Source organism: Pelophylax lessonae (genome assembly GCF_965119305.1).
Source record: "Pelophylax lessonae genome assembly, chromosome: 1".
Taxonomy (NCBI): domain Eukaryota; kingdom Metazoa; phylum Chordata; class Amphibia; order Anura; family Ranidae; genus Pelophylax; species Pelophylax lessonae.
This window is the reverse complement of record NC_138768.1, coordinates 700,566,945-700,589,351: the sequence shown is the minus strand read 5'-3', so window position 1 is coordinate 700,589,351 and position 22,407 is coordinate 700,566,945. Positions and strand designations below refer to the sequence as shown.

General features: G+C 39.9%; 1 protein-coding gene across 2 annotated transcripts in view; it reads right to left on the bottom strand.

The window, feature by feature from the left end:
• GALNT7 (polypeptide N-acetylgalactosaminyltransferase 7) overlaps nucleotides 1–22,407 on the bottom strand; it is a 303,038-nt gene that overhangs the window by 14,170 nt on the left and 266,461 nt on the right. For both annotated transcript variants that reach the window (XM_082272937.1, XM_082272936.1), the window contains exons 8-9: nucleotides 13,559–13,681; nucleotides 5,331–5,549 (exon numbers count right to left, since the gene is read on the bottom strand). In XM_082272937.1, the coding sequence (XP_082129063.1) occupies nucleotides 5,331–5,549; nucleotides 13,559–13,681 (342 nt within the window). The remainder of the gene's footprint in view (nucleotides 1–5,330; nucleotides 5,550–13,558; nucleotides 13,682–22,407) is intronic.

Here is a 22,407-nt window from a genome sequence, read left to right as displayed (position 1 = left end):
AACTGCCCAAAAATAGGTGTGCCAAGCTTGTAGCCTCCTACTCAAAAAGACTTGAGGCTGTAATTGGTGCCAAAGGTGCTTCAACAAAGTATTGAGCAAAGGCTGTGAATACTCATGTACATGGGATTTTATTGTTTTTTTATTTTTAATACATTTGCAAATATTTCAAACTTCTTTCACATTGTCATTATGGGGTATTGTTTGTAGAATTTGAGGAAAATAATGAATTTAATCCATTTTGGAATAAGGCTGTAACATAACAAAATGTGGAAAAAATGAAGCGCTGTGAATATTTTTTTAATTCACTGTATATAGAGTTAAGTTTGCTTACTTCCAATAATAATCTTTTTTTTGTTAAACCTAAATTAACAAAAAGCTACTGTATAACAAGTTATAATAATACAGGACTTGTATAGCTCCAACAATTGGCATAACGCTTTAAAAAATAAAGGGATACAGTACATTTACAATACAATTCAAGACAAGAGCGTAAAGAGGGCGCTGCTCGAGAGAGCTTATATATGATCAAAAGGTAATAACTAAAAGGGATGACTAGGGAGGTGGGATAGGCTACCCTCGGTAGATGAGTTTTCGGGGATTTTATAAAAAGTAGACAGAGTAGGAGAGATTAATATAGAATTTTTCAGGGAATGGGAGAGGCTCTGGAGAAATCCTGGAATTATTTATTGCTACCATTTAAAGAAGTTATGTGCTTACTCTGTCCTATAAATAAGTGCAGCTTACACACAGTACACCTGGGTATGTTCCTAGTGTATTTTGAAAGCAAGGCTTTTTTTCCTGGTCCAAACCCGCTTAGCTTTGACATGTTAGAAAAAGAGCAGTGGTCATTCACAGGTCCTAATTTATAAAATCTTTTACCTGCCACTCTTAGAACTTTTTGGGCCCCCATAAAGCCTATAAAAGTTTTTTTTTTTTTTTGTACAAAATGTTATGCTAATATTGTATAGCAGTTATACTAGGGACTGTAGTTTGTAGATTGTAGTCAAATATTGTTTTAAAAAAGCTCTTGAAAGCACACTCACAATCAAAATTTAGGTTGATTTTAAAATAATTGGGAACAGTGGGTAGGGTCATTACATCAGCATAAACCTATAAGAAACCTATATACTGCGCTGAAGTGTAAAAGCAAAAGTGCAAGGAAGCTGCAGCAATACTATGAGATATTTATCACAGACAGATCAATAATAGAATAGATCTGTTGCGCTAATGCAATCTACAGAATAAAAAATAAACAAAATAAGTGTGTGTCCCACTAGTGAAAATTTACATAAGCAAAAAAAAAAAAAAGGGAAAGATTCCAACGCAATTAATAAAGTTTGCACATAAAATACAATCCAGGCGGACTTAAAAGATAAAAGCTTCCGATTGAGCGGTGATGTCAGCTGGTAAATGTACATCTATGCTTGGTGGTGGTGACGTGAAATTGGTCTCTATTGGAAGTTTTGGTGTTGGACAGTTTCATCTTTCGTATTTACAGTGGATTTGATTTCTCACATGGACTTCATTATTTATAATGGACTCACTTTATTAATTGTGGTGGAATCTTTCCTTTTTTTGCCTATGTAAATTCACCAGTGTGGCACATATTTGTTTTGTTCATTTTTGTTTTTGCATATATGGTTTTGTAGATTGTACTAGCGTAACACATATAATTTTATCTGTTCATGATAACAAAGAAATTCTGAAGCCCTCAAGTGGCATAATCCTAGCGCAGCCATGCACAGTGCAGAGTTGCTGCAGCTCAAGGTCACATGACACAGAAACAAAATACTGCAAACTATCATTGCTAGAATGAGCAGTAAAGTTTATGCTGACTTATACCCCCTATTCATCTTTACTAATGCATCCGTAATTGTTTTGGTGGGCCTAAAATTAATTTAGGTAATCTTTATTGCTAATTGGTACAGCCAAAGGGAATCCTTTTTTTTTTTTTTATTTAAATATGCAATGGTGTCTAACATAAAGGTTTTTAAATTCATATTACTGAAGTAAACAGCTTGTTCAGCTTAAAAAAAAAAAAAAAAAAAGTGAATCGCTCCTAAAGAAATATGCGTGTGTCATGCCATTATACACATTAGCACTCACAAGAATAATAGTAATAAAAAAGATCAAATTAGCGCTAAAGCATAAAGCAACATATGTAGCATGAACCAAATGAGGACCATCAAATCAACACAAATATTCAAATATATATAAAGTGCATATCATGCTAATTAAAAGCAGAGGTGAATAATTGAGCTCACGTGTAGTAGGGTCATAGGTGATTAGAGAAGCCAGCACACATGGGAATAAAATCACAAATCTAGCGGAACCATTTCAGCAAGGAGCGGGTCATTATCTGATATAGAGAAAATTCCTACAACTGGATTGCCTAATATGAATGTGCATATTACCTTTAATTAAGAGGAGTGGCCATTGTACATATTGGTGGATAGTGCTTGTGGGATTCTGCACTGGTGACACCTCTATCACTGGATATCATTACCCATTATCTGTGGACTTATATTTTTTTATTTTCTTTTTTATACACATTTTTTCCACAATTTTAAATGGACTATTGATTTTACAACATTTAATTTTTTGTGATTGTTTTTTTCACTTATATTTATTGCACTACTACACGTGGGCTCAATTATTCACCTCTCCTTTTAATTACCATGATATGCACTTTATATATACACGGTATTTGTCATGTACTATATATATATATTAGTGTTGATTTGATGGTCCTCATTTGCTTCATGCTACATATATGTTGCTTTATCGCTGATTTGATCTTTTTTATTACTATTATTGTATGTGGAGACACTACGGAAATTGGCTGCTATTGCCTTTTATTTTTATATCTATATACAATCTTCATTAAGTGCGCTTTCTTAGTTCTACCTGCAGATACTGGTTAGCGCATTGGTTTATCATTCCTATTTTGATTTACTCACAAGAATAAACTGTCAGCAATAACAGTGACACTTTGGATGTATACTAAAATATGCTGATATGTTAAAATAACACAAAACTGTTGCAGTCCGTTTTAGAAAAAGATCAAGGGGGCCTCTATTTTTTTCTCCTGTACAACTACACGTCCCAGCATTCCCTGCCAGTCTCCATCTGTAAGGGCATGCCAGGGTTCAGATTTCCACAGCAGCTTAGCCATGACTGCTTTACGAAAAAACATCTGGAACATTATATAAAAATTTGCAGAAGAAATGCTCCACTAGAGGTCAGAGCTGGAAAGGTCTGTAGCAGGAATAACTGAAAAAGACTAAACACATAAAAAAACAAATAAATAAAATAATGAAGTTTGGGGCCATCACGTGATTCACAGCCTATTAATGTCCAAGCTATATATATATATATATATATATATATATGCAGAATGTACAGTGTGCACATACCCCAAGTAACTGTCACAGCTGGTTCTGTATATACATTAAATAACGTTCTCTTGTCCTCTGGAACTCTCTAACTCAATCTCTCTGGCTATCTCCTACTCCGGCTGCCTTTAGGGGATCCCTGAAAACATATCTATTTAGGAAAGCCCATCACACCCCCAACCCACTGAACGTTTATCGCTTCCATCAGCTCATCCCCCCACATTTATGACCTTTCATGCCACTTGCCCCACCCTATTAGATTGTAAGCTCATGGACCGGCCATACACAGAGCGAATTTCTTTCCTGCAACCCTTGGTTGCAGGAAAGAAATTCACTAGATTCCATCATAAACACAGACAGATTCTGAGATTTGAACCTTGTATGGCCAGCCTTACGAGCAGGGCCCTCTTAACCCTTTTATATTTTATTGTATTGTAACTGTACTGTTTCTTAAGCCTGATACACTCTAATAGCAGGTTGAACGAAAAAACCTGACAGCTACGGTCGGAGCCACTGTACTAACAATCCAATGTTAGTACAGTGATCTCCCCTGCTGAGCTGTTTTCTGGCAGGGGGACGGCACCCCCACCAGAACACTTTGGTCAGCGCTCTCGGCCATTGGTTTTGCAGCATGCTCGCCCGACTGGCTGACATACACACATTAAAACGGCCCATTTCTCCATGGCTTTAGGCCCAACTCCAACCAAAACTTTTTAGTTTTTTTTTTTTCAGGAGTGGAGAAGAGGTAAGGATCAGGTGAGCTTTATATTGCAGTCTGCTTACCTACTGGGGAGATTTCCATTCACTTCCTGCCCTGACAGAAGTGATGGGTAATCTTTCCAACAAACAAAAGAAAAACATAATTTTTAGCGGGGAAGAGCTATAAATACATATTCTATTTTGCATTGTCTGGCTGAGTCACAGATAAAAATATACTACATGGCCAAAAGTTTGCGTACAGCAGACCATCATGCATTAGGAAATAACCTTTTCCAAAATCATGAGAATTAAAGTATACAATTATAATTTTTTTTTTCTATAAACATTTAATAACAAAAAAGTTCCCACACCTCTATAGAAACTATCTTTTAAAGTTTTTGATTGCATAGCCTTCGGTTTTACATTCCCTGCCAGTATAGACAAAAAAATAAAGATAATTTTCTTCCGTGGAGCAGAAGTAAGCAATGTTGGAAAATATAGTTTCCAATTAAATCACCTTATTTATAAAGACCTTCTGTCCTTATACTCTAATATATTCACTTATCCAAAAATGTTACTTGAACATCTTCAACGTAAAGCAGTTTATGCCAACTAGTAAGAAATGGACATTTTGCAAGGAAAAACCAATCTTCTTGGTCTACACTATACAATCCATCCCTCAAAACAGTTTGTTCTTTTAAGACACCAACCAAAAATGAGGTCAAACATGAAGGGCAGTATACTTACCAAAAATAAAAAAAATTCCTGCAGCTGCCTTGCCCAAACAAGTTATGATATAAATGCTAGTTCTCCACTAGAATATACAACATAATTATATCACTTATAGGTAAGAGAGGATACATACTTTTAAGTGAAATAACAAAATGGTCTAGATTTATAACTCAGATTATATTTTGTGGCCTGTGCAGACGTACCATGGGCCTGAGGTGTGAAGGTATTTTTACCACTGAAGAGGGTCAAGGGGTCCCTACATTTAGTTTATAAGCATGCAGAGGTTTCCAACTACAGAAATGAATCACTAGATCTCCCATGCACAGAACATTATTTGAAGGCTCCTGATGCACACACGCAAGGAAATATTAATCTGCACACAGAGGGGAAACCTTAGTGTTATGGCTGTTATGATGTAATTACTTATCCATTAAGACCCCTAGTTTATAAAATACCCTTTTTTCTAGCAATAATCTTCACAGCACTAGATGAACCTGGACTCACCTCTCCCCATTCTACATTTTTCGGCGGTAGAGGATAGTGTTCAGGGATGTCGTATGCTATTTCCTCCATAAACCATTTGAAACTTTTGCAATTGTGGTCTTCTCTGAATTTCCTCAGTTCACTGATATCTCCAAAGGCCAGGGCTTTTGTTTCTGGACGGCTGGCATAAAAGTAATCCTTGTATTCATCCCACCAGACTTCCACAACTCTGACATAGTTCTGGAAAACAGACAGACAACATTTTTCAGCAATCTAAAATTTGTACCATTTTTAATGCCAACATAAAGCCACAAAATTGAACTAGTCTGTTGTTGTACTATGTGCTTACAGCCCATATAGGGCTTTGGACATTCTACACAAATAAGGTTATTTTGTCATACCTAAATTACACAGGGCCTCCTATTTTAAGGAGCTGCACTCAGGGTGCCACTGATAAAGGATGAAGGGGGCTACAGCCAGCCTTCACATATTGGGCTCCATCAGGTCAGCAGAGGGCCCGGGTTCAGTTGAGTCTTACACAGTGCACACCATACACTCAAGTGTGGGCAGGGCTCACTCAAGCTACCCCCTTCCCCCGCCCCCAAGATGTCACATATTCCCAGGGACATACAAAGGACAGCCCCAGGATTTTGTACACTGTTCCACAGTATCACAGACAATTAGCGTTGTGCTGCATACAACAGTATCTTTCATGTCTCGGTGGCTGGCAGAAGTGACAGAAGATAACGGGATGTGTATACACTCAAGTGTCCCTTAGGATGCCCTTTCTCAGCCATACCCTTGTTGGGGAGAGCGCTCTGCATGTACATTTTATGCTGCTGTGAGTTAGTCTGCATTATTCCTATCCTGGAGTCCCTTCAGTGCAACTCAAAAAGTTAAATGCTGCAAAGCTGAGAGGTCTAACGTGGTAAATATGTGGTGTTCTTTTCGTCCTGGGGTTCGTAAGAAAAATGAACATGCTAACATCTTAAACTTACAGCAACTTTATTTACAATCCATTTATGTGTCAGCCTAAGATTACATTTTTATTGCGGTTATAATCCTGCAAATTAAATCAATACTTGATTGCATGTTTCATTGCTTTATTTGGGTCGTAAAGTTTAATATTCATTTATACATCTGCTTTTGCCATTACTGTGTACATGTGGTAAATCTTGTGGATTTGTGCAGTGATAGCACAACAGATTTATTTGTTTAGTGTAGCACTTGCTCCACAGTCACATACATGATATGACCTGCACGGTCATAACAAGTGTATGGTCTTCAATGTAGTCCCATGGTTTGTCTAAAACACTGCAAACTCTAGGGTAAAAGTACAACACTACAAGCCTTTCATCAGAAATCAAAAACCTACTATTGGACATTGCCATATTTTTGCCATGCCCCAGTGATCCTAAAATGTGTGCCTCCTATTTACTTATCACACGTGGGCAACTATGCAAGGGAATGCTGCAGTGACAGTCTCCCTCACTGGCTGCTCAAGCTTGTCAGTGTTTTGCTATGCTGTAGGCAGAGGGAGTGGGGGAGGAAGCAATGTGGGCTCTGATTGGTCGAGGGGTCTACCATTAAACTCGTACGGTCTTATATTGTCTCAGTGAGCAATGGAGAGTGGCGGAGACAAGCAGAGGAAGTAGCCCAGCCAGGAATGAGGGTGTGCCCCCCAGAGTGGTGGAGTGATGGGGAGGCCCTTAGGCGTAGGCTCTGTAGTGGGGTCGCCTCCTGGCCTCCCCCTGATTGGTTGACCAGTGTTTGCCTTGTGAGATGCCCTGATTTTTTGAGCTATTCTCTAAATCTATATGGCTTTCCTCCTGTTCTCCTGTGATTGGCTGACTTAAGCTGTGGATGTGATGAGGTCACATTCTGCTGTTTGAGCAGATGTTTGCACTGACATTTAGGGAATACTAACTGTCCAGCCAACACTGACAGATATCCACACTTACACTGACCACAATAAATAGTTTAGCATATCACAGACAAGTCAAACAATTATGTAAGCAAAAAACAGAAGCGTTGCCAGACATTTCCACTCTCTGTTAATCCATGGAGTTGTACATCTATGGATGGAGGCCCTGAAAGTAGGTTGTATGGGGCCCCATGATTTCTGATGGTAGTCGTGGTCACACTCAAACTCTCCATTCTGTCAATTTCCAGTGAAGATCTGAATCCAGCGGGTGGAAGCAGGGAAGTCAGACAGCTGTTCCATCACTCATACTTTCATATACAAGTCTCCTATTGCCAATATTGTGAAATGTGAGATTTTTATTTAAGAGAAAATGCTGCAAGAAATGAATACTAATACTGAAATAAACTACAACAAATGCTGAAACTAAAGCAGCTGCAGCTTTTCCCTAATGGACCTTGTTTTGGTTCATTAGTCCGGTATTATAATTAGCACTGCTGCTTTTAAGCCATTACAAAGAACACAGTTTGCATTTAAAATGATGTCCTTTTCCCTTACAAAGTGTTAAGACAATGACACTCATGGGATTTCTATTGGAAATTTTTAATATGGCCATGACTGTGTCTGACAAGAAAGCCTTCATAATGACTATCTCCTGTAGGAAAATAAAGGCAGTGTGGCCACACTGTATTCTCAAGGCAGACCATACATTATGCAATTTTGCTCAATTCCCCCATCAACACAGTCACTGTTGATGGGGAATTCCTCCTGCTGCGTTATTGTATTCTGTCAGCGGAAGTTCCTTCTGAACTGGTTGAATTTTGCTTTATCTATGGCCGGCTTAAGTGTAGTTGTGCGACTGAACACTGGAAGCCAACAGAGCTTGACTGTGGCAGCAATATAAAACTTTTTTGCTAGAATCAATTTTCCAAAGTATGTCATTTATTTAAAGTGACCCTTTTAGTTGCTTTGTAAAAATTTAAGGGCCAGATTGCTGCAATAGAAAAGTTGTTAAACTTTCCTGTAGCCTGTGTCTCCTACTAGTGTTCCATTTCTGTGCTGCAGCCTTTATCAAACTCCTCAGAATTCAATCCTTTTGTAAGTGTCAGATGCCTGTGCCCCCCATTGTGTGCTGTTGATCCTTCATTCAACACCTTTGTCACTACAGGACTCAGCAGTGATGCAGGGTTAGAAGAATGGAACCACGGTGCACAGTGGGCAACAGAAATCTGATACAAGATCGACTTGTGTACAATCAGTTAGCCCATACATGGATCGAAATTTGGCCAGTCCCTGCTGAACCTGCTGAGCTTTAATCCATGTATGGCCAGCTTTAATTAGCTCTACGTTCATAAGATGCTAACTGTCGGTATTTTATCTTGAATTTGGCGCATTCATTGTGCCACAATGTAAAAGTGCCGCATGTAAAAACGACCTGATTTAGCGAACAAGTCGTTGTCAGAAACAAAAGTGTCGCAGATGCTTTATGAATTTGGGTAACATATATCAAGATGGATTACAGAAAAGTGGCGCAGTAGCATTATTAAATTCCCCCTCATAGGATCATAAAACTCCAGGATAATGCAACAGAAATGTGGTCAGAATTCCTAACCTTTCCTCACTCTGGTTTTTTGTCTGTGTCCCTGTTGGAGAGATCAATTCCTATTATGACAGGAAGTAGGGGGAAATCCCTTTTATAGGGACACAGGTGGCAATAAAAACAACCATTTTGGCGAATACTGGGCCTTTTTAAAGGGTCACTAAACACACATCATAAAAAATATCAATAAATGGTGTATTACATGCTGTTTATACTCAGTCACTATGAGATTCGTTTTCTGAATTCTGCAAAAAACCTGGTTGATCCTGCTGCTCTTTATCACCACCTACTGTTCATGTCCCCAATTCAGCTTGGGATTTTACAGAACTGTGGTGGCAACTCTGCACATGCTCAGTTTTCAGGGAGTTTCTATGCTGAGCATTTCCTCCCTATCACATCTGAGCAGCCAAAATGACTATAGTACAAACACATGTGGGTGTAAACATAGTAGTAAATTACATATTAGTAAATTACATCCCACTCCCCCCCCCTCCTCCTCCATGCCCACTAACCAGCTAAACACAATGGGGACGGGATATTACATGTAGATTAACCTGCCTGGCGGTCTGATTATGTTAGAATTTTTGATCTCAAAGCGGTACATTGTTTTGCATTGAAATCTGTTGTTTTAGATTTTAGGCCTGTAATTCTTAGGAATAACTCACTTAAATCTGTCCAATCAAGAGTCTAGTAGACATTCCCAGGTATGATACAGTTTTAAATACAAAATCATAAATTATAATATAAAATCATTTTTTTCAATAATATAATCAAACCAAAAAGACTGAAATGTGTACAAACAAGGGGTGCAATATTACTGTAATAATGGTTCAGTAAACATCTCGGGTATGAAAATTTTGAAACATGGGACTGCACAAAGTCGGACGTCGCAATTGGGGCAAAATAATCGGGTTTCCTTTCTTATTTTCCTTCCACCGTCATCTCTTTTAGCAACAAACCACGCACACCCTAATAGGTGCTGACTTTTTCTCAGTTGGTGGGATGTAGTTCATGAAGTGACGACCAGTCAGGCGTTCTGTGTTGACATCGCCAACAGCACGAAGTCCAGATCTATTCACAGCCATCAATGGTGTTTGGTGATTCAGAAAGATTTGTTCGGCAACTTTCCAAATGAAGTCCGAATAAAACACAGGCTTGTCACTTTTTTTTTTTTAGCAGAATGTAGGCATTCCACAAGCATTGCTCAAGAAGATGTCTGAAGATCTTCTTATAGCACTTTTGCGGTTTCCTCATTGCTGGGTAGAATGTCATTGCTTGGTCGGCTCTGTCGACACCTCCCATAGTGTTGTAGTCTATCACTACTTGTGGCTTCATGACTTTTTCCCACCTTTCATGCGTACTATAACAGTGGAGGTATTATGCACTGTACTCATTGGGCACACATCTTTCTTGTCCCTCCATCGCAGTGCCATCATTTTGCCTTTCGGCCAGGCAACCATTTCTCCAGTCTTGAGCTTCTTTTTGCCAAACATTGGCGGCATGTCGTGCTGGTTAGCCCTTACGGTTCCATAGGCATCGGTTTTGTTTTGCAGTAGAACCTCAAAGTTCAGGAGATGTATAAAAGTTGTCAGTTGTTACACAATAGCCCTGATTTAGCAATGGCTCAATTAGTGAAAGAACAGAAGGTGTTGCCATTCCATAATTGCTGTATTTTTGATCAAATTTTGTTCCTTTTCCAGTGTATATCACAAATGTAACCAGTTGACGATTCGCATAGCATGTGGGATTTTACGCCAAATGGTGCCCCCTTTGATGCAATGTATTGCGCCCAGCTGAGCCTTCCCTTGTAGGCCATTAGACTTTCATCTGTGCTGATGTCTCTTTCTGGCACATAGCTCCGTTGGAAATTCTGTAGAATCATTTGATATACTTCCCAAATTTTCTTTAGTTTTATTGCAGGATGGGTAGTTTCATCAAATTCTTCATTGTTTTCGAAGTGGAGATATTTCATTATGAGGGAGAATCTGTACTCTGACATCACCGTGCCAAAGAATGGAGTGGTAAGTAATGTATTGGTTGTCCAATACCACTTCTGCAGGGGTTTCCCCACCACTTCCTAAAGAATTATTAGACCCAGAAATTTCCAAATGTCATCTTTGGTCACTTTCTGCATCTTGCAAACTTCCGATGCGTAGCCAATTGTTGCTCTTTGTACTGGTTTGTCTCAGTAACTTTTTTCAATAACCTCATTGGCCAGAAATAATTGAGGTGAGCCAAGGGGTTGTTATGGTCAACGTCAACTTTCATACCAGGTGCTCCAGTAAATGGGAATATTGGGGGCGCTGCCTGATCCATACTGCAGTCAATAGAGCACCAAGTCCGCACATCGCTGAGCTCAGTCGCAGAATCATCGATGTCGTCACTTTCAGTACCTGATGACAAATTTTTCCCACTGATCATCATCTCTCAGTTCTTAAAATAATTTTGATTCATTGTCGTTGTTTTCCAGTTTGTCTAAAAGCGCTTTTTGGACGCCATGGATGTTCTCAATTTTCCAGGCACAAAGAACCGCAAAAGTACAGGCAGGGCACTGGAAAAGCCACTAGGTGAAAAGCTGTGGTGAAATGGCTTGATACAAAGTTGTAATTCTAACAGATTAAACTGTATCATGTAATTTGTTTTATTTACTTTTTTTAAATTCCCGCCGGTTCCACCCCCCCTGCGTCACGACGCTCGCAGGGAAGGGAACCGGAAGACAGGTGTCAGCATCGGCTGAAGCACACAGCGGGAAGACAGCGGGAGGATGGCTGGAGGACGGGGGGGATCGTAGCGGAAGGTAAGTGTGATTGTGGGGTAATCCCGAGTGTGGCTTGGGGTTACCGCTTTTGGCATTGTATATTAACCCTGAGCCACACTCGGGAATACTGCCAGGCAGGTTAATGGAGGCTTCACCTCCCTCGTATTCTAAGACACAGACTGGAGGGGTGTGACTGGCAAAAATCCACCCATATCATGATATTTCCACAAAATAATAAGGATTTGATTTCAAATGTATATTTGTATGACAATTTAAAACAGTTTATTGATATTTTTTATTTTTATACTCTGTATTCCAAAGGCTGCTTTTTTTCCCAACATGTAACCAGCAGCAGAGAACTAAAAGCTCCTCCTGCTTATGGTTCCCTGCAGACAGGCTGGGAAAGAGCTGGGTAAATTGACAGCTGTATATGGATTGGAAAAAGGTACATAGATGTTTTTGTTTATTAAAAAAATGACAGTGCCATCATCCACATACAGAAATAAAAGGGACAATGTAAATTAAACAGGGTGTGTTTAGTATCACTTTAATTCCAAATTCCCCAATATACATGATAGGCTGGTTTCTGGGTTAGCCCACAAAATAGCTGTTCTCAAGTAGTAAACCTGTTTTATTTAAATAAAATGTACAAAGCTTGTTGAAAGATGTCACACTGAGCTCATACATAAAGGGAAAAAAAAAACCTGACAAAGTGGAAAGAAGTTTGGAGAGAATGTAAGAGGTTTGAAGGTTCTTCGAATATTTGAAGCAGTATAAGCAAGCATCAAGCACAATTATCTGTGTTATATTCTCACTGGAACGACAAGTTATGGCAGGATAACGGTCTCTGGCTGAGGCTTTTATAGGAAATACATGTGGATTAAAAGAGATGCTCAATTATCCTGCCACAACCTGTCATGCCTCTGAGAACCATTGCAACTTTGCTAAACAAACACAAAGTAGAAGCTGCACAATCCAGTAAACATCAGGACACAAATCCAACCAGGGGCTGATGAAGACGGTAGAACAGGCACAGATCTTTCATCTATTTGTATTGATACATTTGTTTATGACATACTAAACCCCACAGAATTGTTAACGCTATGCTTGAAAATGGAAGGTAAACTTCTACTGTAGCTCCCTCCCCCATAAGGATCACTAAGTAAAAATTGAAGTTAAGAAAAAAATAATTTAAAAAAAGTAAAAAAAACTCACTTTACACCTTAGCTCCCTGTGAGCTCACCTAGACAAAGGTGATGTCCTTGGACCTTCCCTGAGCATTCTGGGAAAGCTAAAGAGCCCAAATCTCACAAGGCAACCTGTTTCACGCAGGCTTCAACTTGTATAAGAGCAGTGTGAACAGCAAGCTTTGTTTAGAGCATTCCACAAGCCTTGCTGAAGCATTTAAAGTACTGTTCAACTCCAGTTTGTAAATGTTAGACACAGATCCTAATGGGAGTGTTGATTGCCACTTTAAACAAGCTGCTAGCAGGCTCCAGCAGGCTTTCAACGGGGTTCAAGAAGTGCTGAAGCCTGCTAGCAGCTTGTTTAAAGTGGCAATAAGCACTCTTATTTGGATCCGTGTTCATCATTTACAAACTGGAGTTGAATGGTGCTTTACCAAAGCTTGCTAAAAGCTGTGCAAATGTTTTGTCAAAGCTTGCTGTTCACACTGCTTCTATAGAAGGTGAAATCCGCGTGAAAGTGGTCGAAGTTACTTCTGCATGTGTTAATGTGACTTCTAATGTGATTTAAACTCCTCAGCATTCCCAGGCCTATTCACATCATTGGTGCCTACAGGAGGAGGCTTGCAGCTGTTGTGTAACGAGAGTAAATTTTTTCTTCTAATGTTATAATTCTTCAAATTAGCATATGTAATAATTTCATTCTAATAAACTATCCTGCGATTTAACTAGACATTTGGGATTTAAAATAATTTCAGCCTTGCTCTATATGTATTAAAAACTAACCTTCAGTGTTGGCGATGATCCCACGTAGACGGGAGGAGGGTTTCCTTGCCACCCATGTAAGCGATAGATGTGTCCCACACGTGAACAAGGTGTAAATAACAACTTTCCTCCACACTGCCAGATCTAAAGGCAAAATATACCGGTTTAGAAGATCATTCAGGGACAACATACAAAATCTATAACATTTGAGATGTAATGTGCATTGCCACATATCATTAGAGTGGAACGTTAGCCAGAAAATTAAGTCCTGCAAGATCACTTCAGGCTGCCCCCTTTTGCAGGTATAGCTATGTAAAATTTAAAGTAAGTACCTATACTGTTTAAAATCCAGTAATGCACTGTCTCACTATTCTGCACATGCTCAGTTGCTCTCTTTTTTAGGCACTGTGCTGACTTTCTAGAGGCTGATTTTCTGACAGCCTTAAGATTTACTGCTGCTCAGAGGCTCTGGACTTCAGCAAAATGGCAGCCTCCATTAAAAAAAAAAAAAAAAAAAAAGTAAAGGCTGGAGGCAATTTACAGCATACACTAATTTTGGTAGCATATCTATTAATGTGGACTGTATGTTCCTTGATAAAGAACATTATTTTTATCAAGTTGTTATGGGTAAAGTTTTGCTTTAAGCAGCTTGCATCTTTTCCTTACTTTGTTACACCCAATGGCCCTGCACTCCTGACATACATCTGTTGAGGTATTGAATGACCTGTACGGTTGATATAGTCATATATGAACTTGATCAGTGCATGTTTAAACAAGCTCTTCTAATATTCTTGGGGCGTTACAGCAGCAAACATTCTCGACTAGTCCTAATGAACCAGGCAAAATTAAATCAGTAAGTAGCCCTGTCGTCATTCTCCACCCGATATTCTTTGATGGAAAAACTGAAGGAGCTGGTTGGAAAATTGTCAGAGGAATAGTGCCTGAATTCAATCAGATGCAAGCACTATCTGGGTATTCTGACAGCCGGTGGCACCAGTTGTGTAAACAAAGTAGCTGCAGCAACAGTATCAAAGGCAGCAGAGAGGTTGGTAAAACATCCAAGCAGTTTTACTTGGACTATACATATGATCCTTGGGTAAGTCAGCCTGGTCAGCAACCTGAATAGCCAGATTAAAGCCGATCATACATGGATTCAAATTTATCCAGGTCAGCAAGGGCTGGATGAATTTCCATCCATGCATGGGCAGGAAAATGTTCTCTCGATCAGTGCCGCCGGCTATAGCCGGTGGTGCTGATCAGTGTAGTCTAAGGGGGGGAAGTCCAACCACTATCAGAGTACAACAGTGCAGAGGGAGTGATCCCCCCATCCATACTGAATTATGTAATTTTCTTATGTTCAACCCACTGGTTGAGCGAAAAAAAAAAATTACTTCTGCATGGCCAGCCTCAGCAGAAAATATATGAGGTATAAAAATTATGTGCACCGATTGGAGAAGTTGATAGTTTTATCAGAAAAAAAAAATGATTAAAAAGTGAACCTAATCTCCTTTATTTAGATAATTTATTAATCATTTTCCACAAACTTACAGTCTTTCAGCAAAGATCAACATTTTTTTGTTTTACCCTTTCCTGTGCCACTTAGAAGTATATAGAACATGCAGCGCCATACAAATAAGTGAAATGTGATGGATTTCAATAGTTTCCCAGAGACAAGTCTACACTCCAATCCAGGGGACCACATTGATCCTACAGGGAAGGTGTAGATTACAAGTCCTGATTTTCACCTGCCATTAGAATAAACTGAAAAGCATCCACTACAGATCTCCTCACGCTTCCAGTATGCTGATGGAGAACAGACAATAGAATAGCTTGTGGTTATTTGCATACAGGAAAGGTTGTGCTTGTTAATTGCCAGTTTCTTGATTGTTTTCTTTTTCTTCAACCAACACAAATGCAAATAATTAATTGTAGTTTAAAACAAGACCGACTATTCTAGGCTCCTTCAAGTGATTGGAACTCAAACTCCTAGTGGGAAAACATAATGAACACAAACACTGCTAAGCACAAATGGAAACGTCATCTGAACAGCTAGCATGCATTCTCCTCTTCATGGTGTGAGATTTGTCACCGATCCCCAGAACGGGGCTGGCTACATAAACATAGGCGACAAAAGGTCCCCATAGACATTGGATGATAGACTCCTCGATCTGACCAAAAGTAGGAGATTATCTCATTTCTAATGTCTATGGGGCAAAGGCACACCTCGGGCCAAGGCTTGATGGAGGAACTGAAAATCAGACTTGCTGGATATCCATTTTTGATCACTGTCTGTAGCATGCCCCCTGACCCAAGGTAGTGGCCTGAAGATACCTAAAGATTGTTCGATCGTGCCAACGTGTCTAACCGATCTTTACTGGCTATGGCAGGCATAAACCAGACAGCTATGACTGTTTTAAAGGTAATCTGGCTATCATTACTGACATCTCCACCTGAAAATGCTAGTTGCCTGACTGTCAGACTGATCCACTGGCTTCAATACTTGGGTCCCCAAACCAGAATATGCATTGTAACGTTTGATGGCAACCCCACTCATTGTCACTGCGCTGTCTCTCACCTCCTGGATCCCAGCCATGCCAACATCACCAGCTTGGCTGCTCATACTCAAACTTAAATGTAGATATTTTCTGTTATTAGTATTGTAAGGGTAACCCTCAGTATGGTGCTTGGAGTTTGGGCACAGAGGGTTAGATATGCTGTGTCCTAGTACTAAGATTTTCCAACATTAAGCTTATATATAGATGGATTTAAGGTTTAGGTTCTATGATCGATTTAGGGGTTGAAATAAGTAATGTCTGGGGGAAGGTTTAGGGTAAAAAAAAATGTATTGAAAGTATATGTAGGCTGCCATTGTTGTGACCATCCTCTGAAAACACAAGTTGCCTGGCTGTTCATGCTGATCTATTGCTTTGTGCTAGATACAGACCTCAAACAAGTATGCAAATCAAGAAATATTATTATACAGGTTTTATAAAGTACCAAAGATGTGTACAGAGTTTTACAATATGAATGAAGACAGTACAGTTACAATACAAATCAAGACAGGCAGATAGGAGGGCCCTGTTCATCAGAGCTTACAATCTAAAAGAGTTCTGATGCACTCTAACCTAAATCCTTGTTCCAGAAACAGCCAGGCATCTAACACTTTCAGAAGAGGGTCAGTAATGGCAGCTCTAATATTTACTGTGCTCAAAATGACCACATCCACATTTATTTCATTGGCAAATATAGCAGCCCATACACGCCGGTCCTAGCTGTGACGTGACATCAGCCTCTGAGCGGTGATATCAGTGCTGCAGACAGTATTGTAATTAGATACATTTTTTGCGGGAAATAAAGTATATAAATTGATGTTTGTAATGTGCACATGTATATGGTCCGACAGTCGCAACATCAGCGTTGTACATATTAAAGAAGAATTCGATTTGTGTGCCGATGTTCCCAATATTTGCCGTGTGTGTGGTTCACTATTTCGGTTGCCCAAGCTGTAAACAGGCCGTGTCATTCCCAGCTGCCAGGGACCGTGTGAAATAAAGACGACATAAAGACAAAAGCACCAAGCAGAGTTTTAGTCAACCACATGATTTAGGTGCTGGGAGAGATTTGTCCTGCTCTCTTTTCAGCAGACCAGCTTTCTGCTCTATTCCTCCCTCTTCTCTGGCTCTGCTTGGTGTCAGATAACAGCACAGCCCTGTTACTGGGTGCTTAGAGGAGATTACAGCAGCAATACCTCACTAGCTGACTAGCTATACTGAGGAGAGGGGAAGCATGTGGTTATCTGTGTGCCCCTTCCCCCAGCCATGCTGAGTTCCTTACATACTTCTGCTGATACCTCCTCACTCGCCAGCCTAGTGCACTGTCACCCGCTTAAGTGCCATTTCACACAACCAATGCAACCAAAATGGTCATCTCACTGCTGCTTTATACAGCTGAAATATACAGTTTTGTAAGCAGTTAATGTGTGTATGAGCATGTACGCACATATACACAGTATATATATATATATATATATATATATATATATACACACACACACACACACACAGTGTAATATATATATATATATATATATATATATATATATATATATATATATATACTGTAAGGGATTAGCTCGGTGGCGGGTGTGGATGACCCCTTGGGGGGTGCGTTTTCCCAGAGAGGTAGCCGACAAGTGCTTGCAAACAAACAGTGTGGTTTATTAAATGGTGTTTTCTTCACCAGGCTGTATGCAGCAAAACATCCAAAATAAAATAAAACAGAAAATAAATCCTTGCCTCTGTGGGCAGCTACCTTCTCACAACTGGAACCTGCCTAAGTGTCTGTCTCCAACCTACCGTCGGGCAGACTTCCTTGTCCTACAGCGGACACTCAATAGTCCTTTTATAATAGCTTCACAGGGCAACACAGTCCTTTGTTTCTTTCACATCAACAGTTCGTCTTCTCACCTTTGAGACGTATTCACCCTTGGTTACCGTCCCGGGCACACATCACTCCGGGGGGTCTTCTCCCAGGCCCACACATCCTGTCGGGAGGCACACGCTGACTGTCCTCCTGCTCCCAGCCCACATGGCTTCAGGATGCAGCTTCTGGAGGCAGCAAACAATAGGCCTTTCTCTGAACAAATTATAGAGCCTTAACTCCCTCATTCTGAACAGGTGAAGGCCTTTCAACTTCCTGCTGGCTAGCTCTGTAGCCAACACCCTAAATTAATTAATGGACTTTCTAAATCAGGTGGAAATGTATCTCCTTCCTGTGACTACATTCCCAGATTTAGCTGACTTCCTGTCACAATACACATACACATACATAAATACACATACAAATATATATATATATATATATATATATAGTGCATTGCGAAAGTATTCGGCCCACTTGAACTTTTCAACCTTTTGCCACATTTCAGGCTTCAAACAAAGATATAAAACTGAAATTTTTTTTTTGAAAAATCAACAACAAGTGGGACACAGTCATGAAGTGGAACGAAATTTATTGGATATTTCAAACTTTTTTAACAAATAAAAAACTGAAAAATTGGGCGTGCAAAATTATTCAGCCCCCTTAAGTTAATACTTTGTAGCGCCACCTTTTGCTGTGATTACAGCTGTAAGTCGCTTGGGGTATGTCTCTATCAGTTTTGCACATCGAGAGACTGAAATTTTTGCCCATTCCTCCTTGCAAAACAGCTCGAGCTCAGTGAGGTTGGATGGAGAGCGTTTGTGAACAGCAGTTTTCAGTTCTTTCCACCGATTCTCGATTGGATTCAGGTCTGGACTTTGACTTGGCCATTCTTACACCTGGATATGTTTATTTGTGAACCATTCCATTGTAGATTTTGCTTTATGTTTTGGATCATTGCCTTGTTGGAAGACAAATCTCCGTCCCAGTCTCAGGTCTTTTGCAGACTCCATCAGGTTTTCTTCCAGAATGGTCCTGTATTTGGCTCCATCCATCTTCCCATCAATTTTAACCATCTTCCCTGTCCCTTCTAAAGAAAATCAGGCCCAAACCATGATGCTGCCACCACCATGTTTGACAGTGGGGATGGTGTGTTCAGGGTGATGAGCTGTGTTGCTTTTACGCCAAACATAACGTTTTGCATTGTTGCCAAAAAGTTCGATTTTGGTTTCATCTGACCAGAGCACCTTCTTCCACATGTTTGGTTGTCTCCCAGGTGGCTTGTGGCAAGCTTTAAACAACAGTTTTTATGGATATCTTTAAGAAATGGCTTTCTTCTTGCCACTCTTCCATAAAGGCCAGATTTGTGCAGTATACGACTGATTGTTGTCCTATGGACAGAGTCTCTCACCTCAGCTGTAGATCTCTGCAGTTCATCCAGAGTGATCATGGGCCTCTTGGCTGCATCTCTGATCAGTCTTCTCCTTGTATGAGCTGAAAGTTTAGAGGGGCGGCCAGGTCTTTGTAGATTTGCAGTGGTCTGATACTCCTTCCATTTCAATATTCTCGCTTGCACAGTGCTCCTTGGGATGTTTAAAGCTTGGGAAATCTTTTTGTATCCAAATCCGGCTTTAAACCTCTCCACAACAGTATCTCGGACCTGCCTGGTGTGTTCCTTGTTCTTCATGATGCTCTCTGCGCTTTAAACTGACCTCTGAGACTATCACAGTACAGGTGCATTTATACGGAGACTTGATTACACACAGGTGGATTCCATTTATCATCATTAGTCATTTAGGTCAACATTGGATCATTCAGAGATCCTCACTGAACTTCTGGAGAGAGTTTGCTGCACTGAAAGTAAAGGGGCTGAATAATTTTGCACGCCCAATTTTCCAGTTTTTATTTGTTAACAAAGTTTGAAATATCCAATAAATTTCATTCCACTTCACGATTGTGTCCCACTTGTTGCTGATTCTTCAAAAAAAATTACAGTTTTATATCTTTATGTTTGAAGCCTGAAATGTGGCAAAAGGTCGAAAAGTTCAAGGGGGTCGAATACTTTCGCAATGCACTTTATATATATATATATATATATACTATATCTACAGTAGGGAAAATAGTTATTTGACCCCTGCAGATTTTGTAACTTTGCCAACTTACAAAGAAATAAAGGGTCTATAATTTAATCATAAGTTTACTTTAAATGATAGAGACAGAATATCAACAAAAAAATCCCCCAAAAAACACAAATGTTATGAATTGAGTAGCAGTTCATTGAGTAAAATAAGTATTTGATCCCAGAGCAAAGCATGATTTAGTACTTGTTGGGGGAAACCCTTGTTGGCAAGCACTGAGGTAAGACGTTTCTTGTAGTTGGTTATCAGGTTTGCACACATCTCAGGAGGGATTTTTGGTCCAGATCATCTCTACATCCCTAAAGTACAACTATAGGCAATTTTTTTTTTTTTTTTCACTTTGTATAGAGTGTAGAGGGATTAGAACATCTATCAGTTTTTATTGCTGTGTGTGTCCCTGTTAGGGAGTTTCGTCCTCTCTATTTGTCCTGTTTACCATTACCATTGAAAGTGAAGGTAAAAGTAAATTCCAAATTTTGGGTTGTCCCCAGAAAAGTAATAGGGGGGAGATCTTCCAATGGGGACACTGGTTCTGGTGATCTGGGGGTCCCCAAGGAATTACCTTAATTTTCAGGGATTTCCTCTAACTTCCTGTTTGGCTATGAGCCAGGAAGTAAAGGGAAATCTCGGCAATGGGACATGGATGGCCTAAAAAAAAAAAAAAACCTGACGGGCTATAACCCTCCCTTACTTTATCCAAAATTAATAAAAAAGTTTTTCCTTTAGTTCTACTTTAATGTTTATTGGCTGTCACTTGGCAACTCGAAGTTTCAGTTCCCTCCATAAACTTTCTATAGGATTAAGGTCTGGAGACTGGCTAGGCCACTCTATGACCTTAATGTGCTTCTTCTTGAGCCACTCCTGTGTTGCCTTGGTGGTATGTTTTGGGTCACTGTCATGCTGGAAGACCCATCCACGACCCATCTTCAGTGTTCTGGCTGAGGGAAGAAGATTTTACAATACAGGGCCTCGTTCATTGGCACCTCAATGCAGCAAAGTCAGCCTGTACTTTTTTCAGTGAATACAAGGCATGATCTGATTCAACGAAGTAGAGAAGAGGGGGGAAAGACAACACAATTTTCACCTGGTCCAATCAGAGAATGCCTTTTATACACTGAAAAAAATACAAGGCGTTCTCTAAATGGTGGCATTGGCAAGCAAATAACCCTTTCATTTTAGTGTGCAGAAAGGAAGAGGATCTTGCAGCACCTAGAAGACCATGGCTATCATTGCTGGTAGCACAGAGTACTACAGTGATTTTCAGCATCCCTCTGGATTTCAGATATGGATACTTACATCAAATTAAGCTAAACCAATGTAAGTTTGCTGAAGAGTTAACTTCTGGAGTTCTGCTTTAAACTATTCTCAGTAACAGTGGCTTAGTGTTTTTTTTTTCTTCTGCCTTGCAGCACTAGTTCCTCGGTTTGAATCCAGCATGGAGTTTGCACAAGTTTTTTTCCCTTGTTGCTGCATGGGTTTCCTCTAGATAGTCCGGTCTCTTCCCATGCTCCAAAGACAATTGGCTCTAGCATGTGTATGTAGACTGGGCAACTTAGACTGGGCAGAGACTGTATGTACAATTCTTGGTGCTATATAAATACCCGTAAATAACATTACTTAGGGCCTCATTTTAAAGCAGTGGGAGCCAGCCATTGGCCAAAACCAGAAAATAAAATAATAATAAAACACACAAGTCATATGATCAACCTCTCTTTAAATTACAGAGTCCTATCTGCAGCCTTATGTTCCTTATGTCTCCACACCATGGCTTGCATTTTATGAATGACTAATACATTTAGTATGTACAGGTTTTCATGCCTTTTACATGTGTAGCACTGCCCCCTTGAGGACTGCTAGATATTACACTTTCGGGTCCCCCTGGGTTACTGTTAGCAATACTGGCATTCACAATTTAATACTTTACTTCTTGGCTCAGTCAATGATCAGTCCAGGGATATGTAGTTATTTTTGGTGTTTTATTTTAAATAGGGATGGGAGAAGGGAATAGTGGGATACTCCAAATTAACTATTCACAAGATGGATGACTTCTAATTCTCGATACAGCCAGGCTGTTGATTCACCCTGCCACTTAGGTGAACTTGGGGTTAAGTCTCTATCCAGATGACTTGATGAACTAAATTCTCTTCAGGACACTTTCCTAGTATCCTCTTTCTTGACCACTGACACCCGTCCACTGACTATCCTACTCCAGGTCAGGCCCCTTGACACGACCCACTGTACTCATGATACTGTTTTTCTAGGGTCTCCAGTGTCTCCCCCTTAGTCAGCTTTACTGGACCTCTGGGTTTAGCT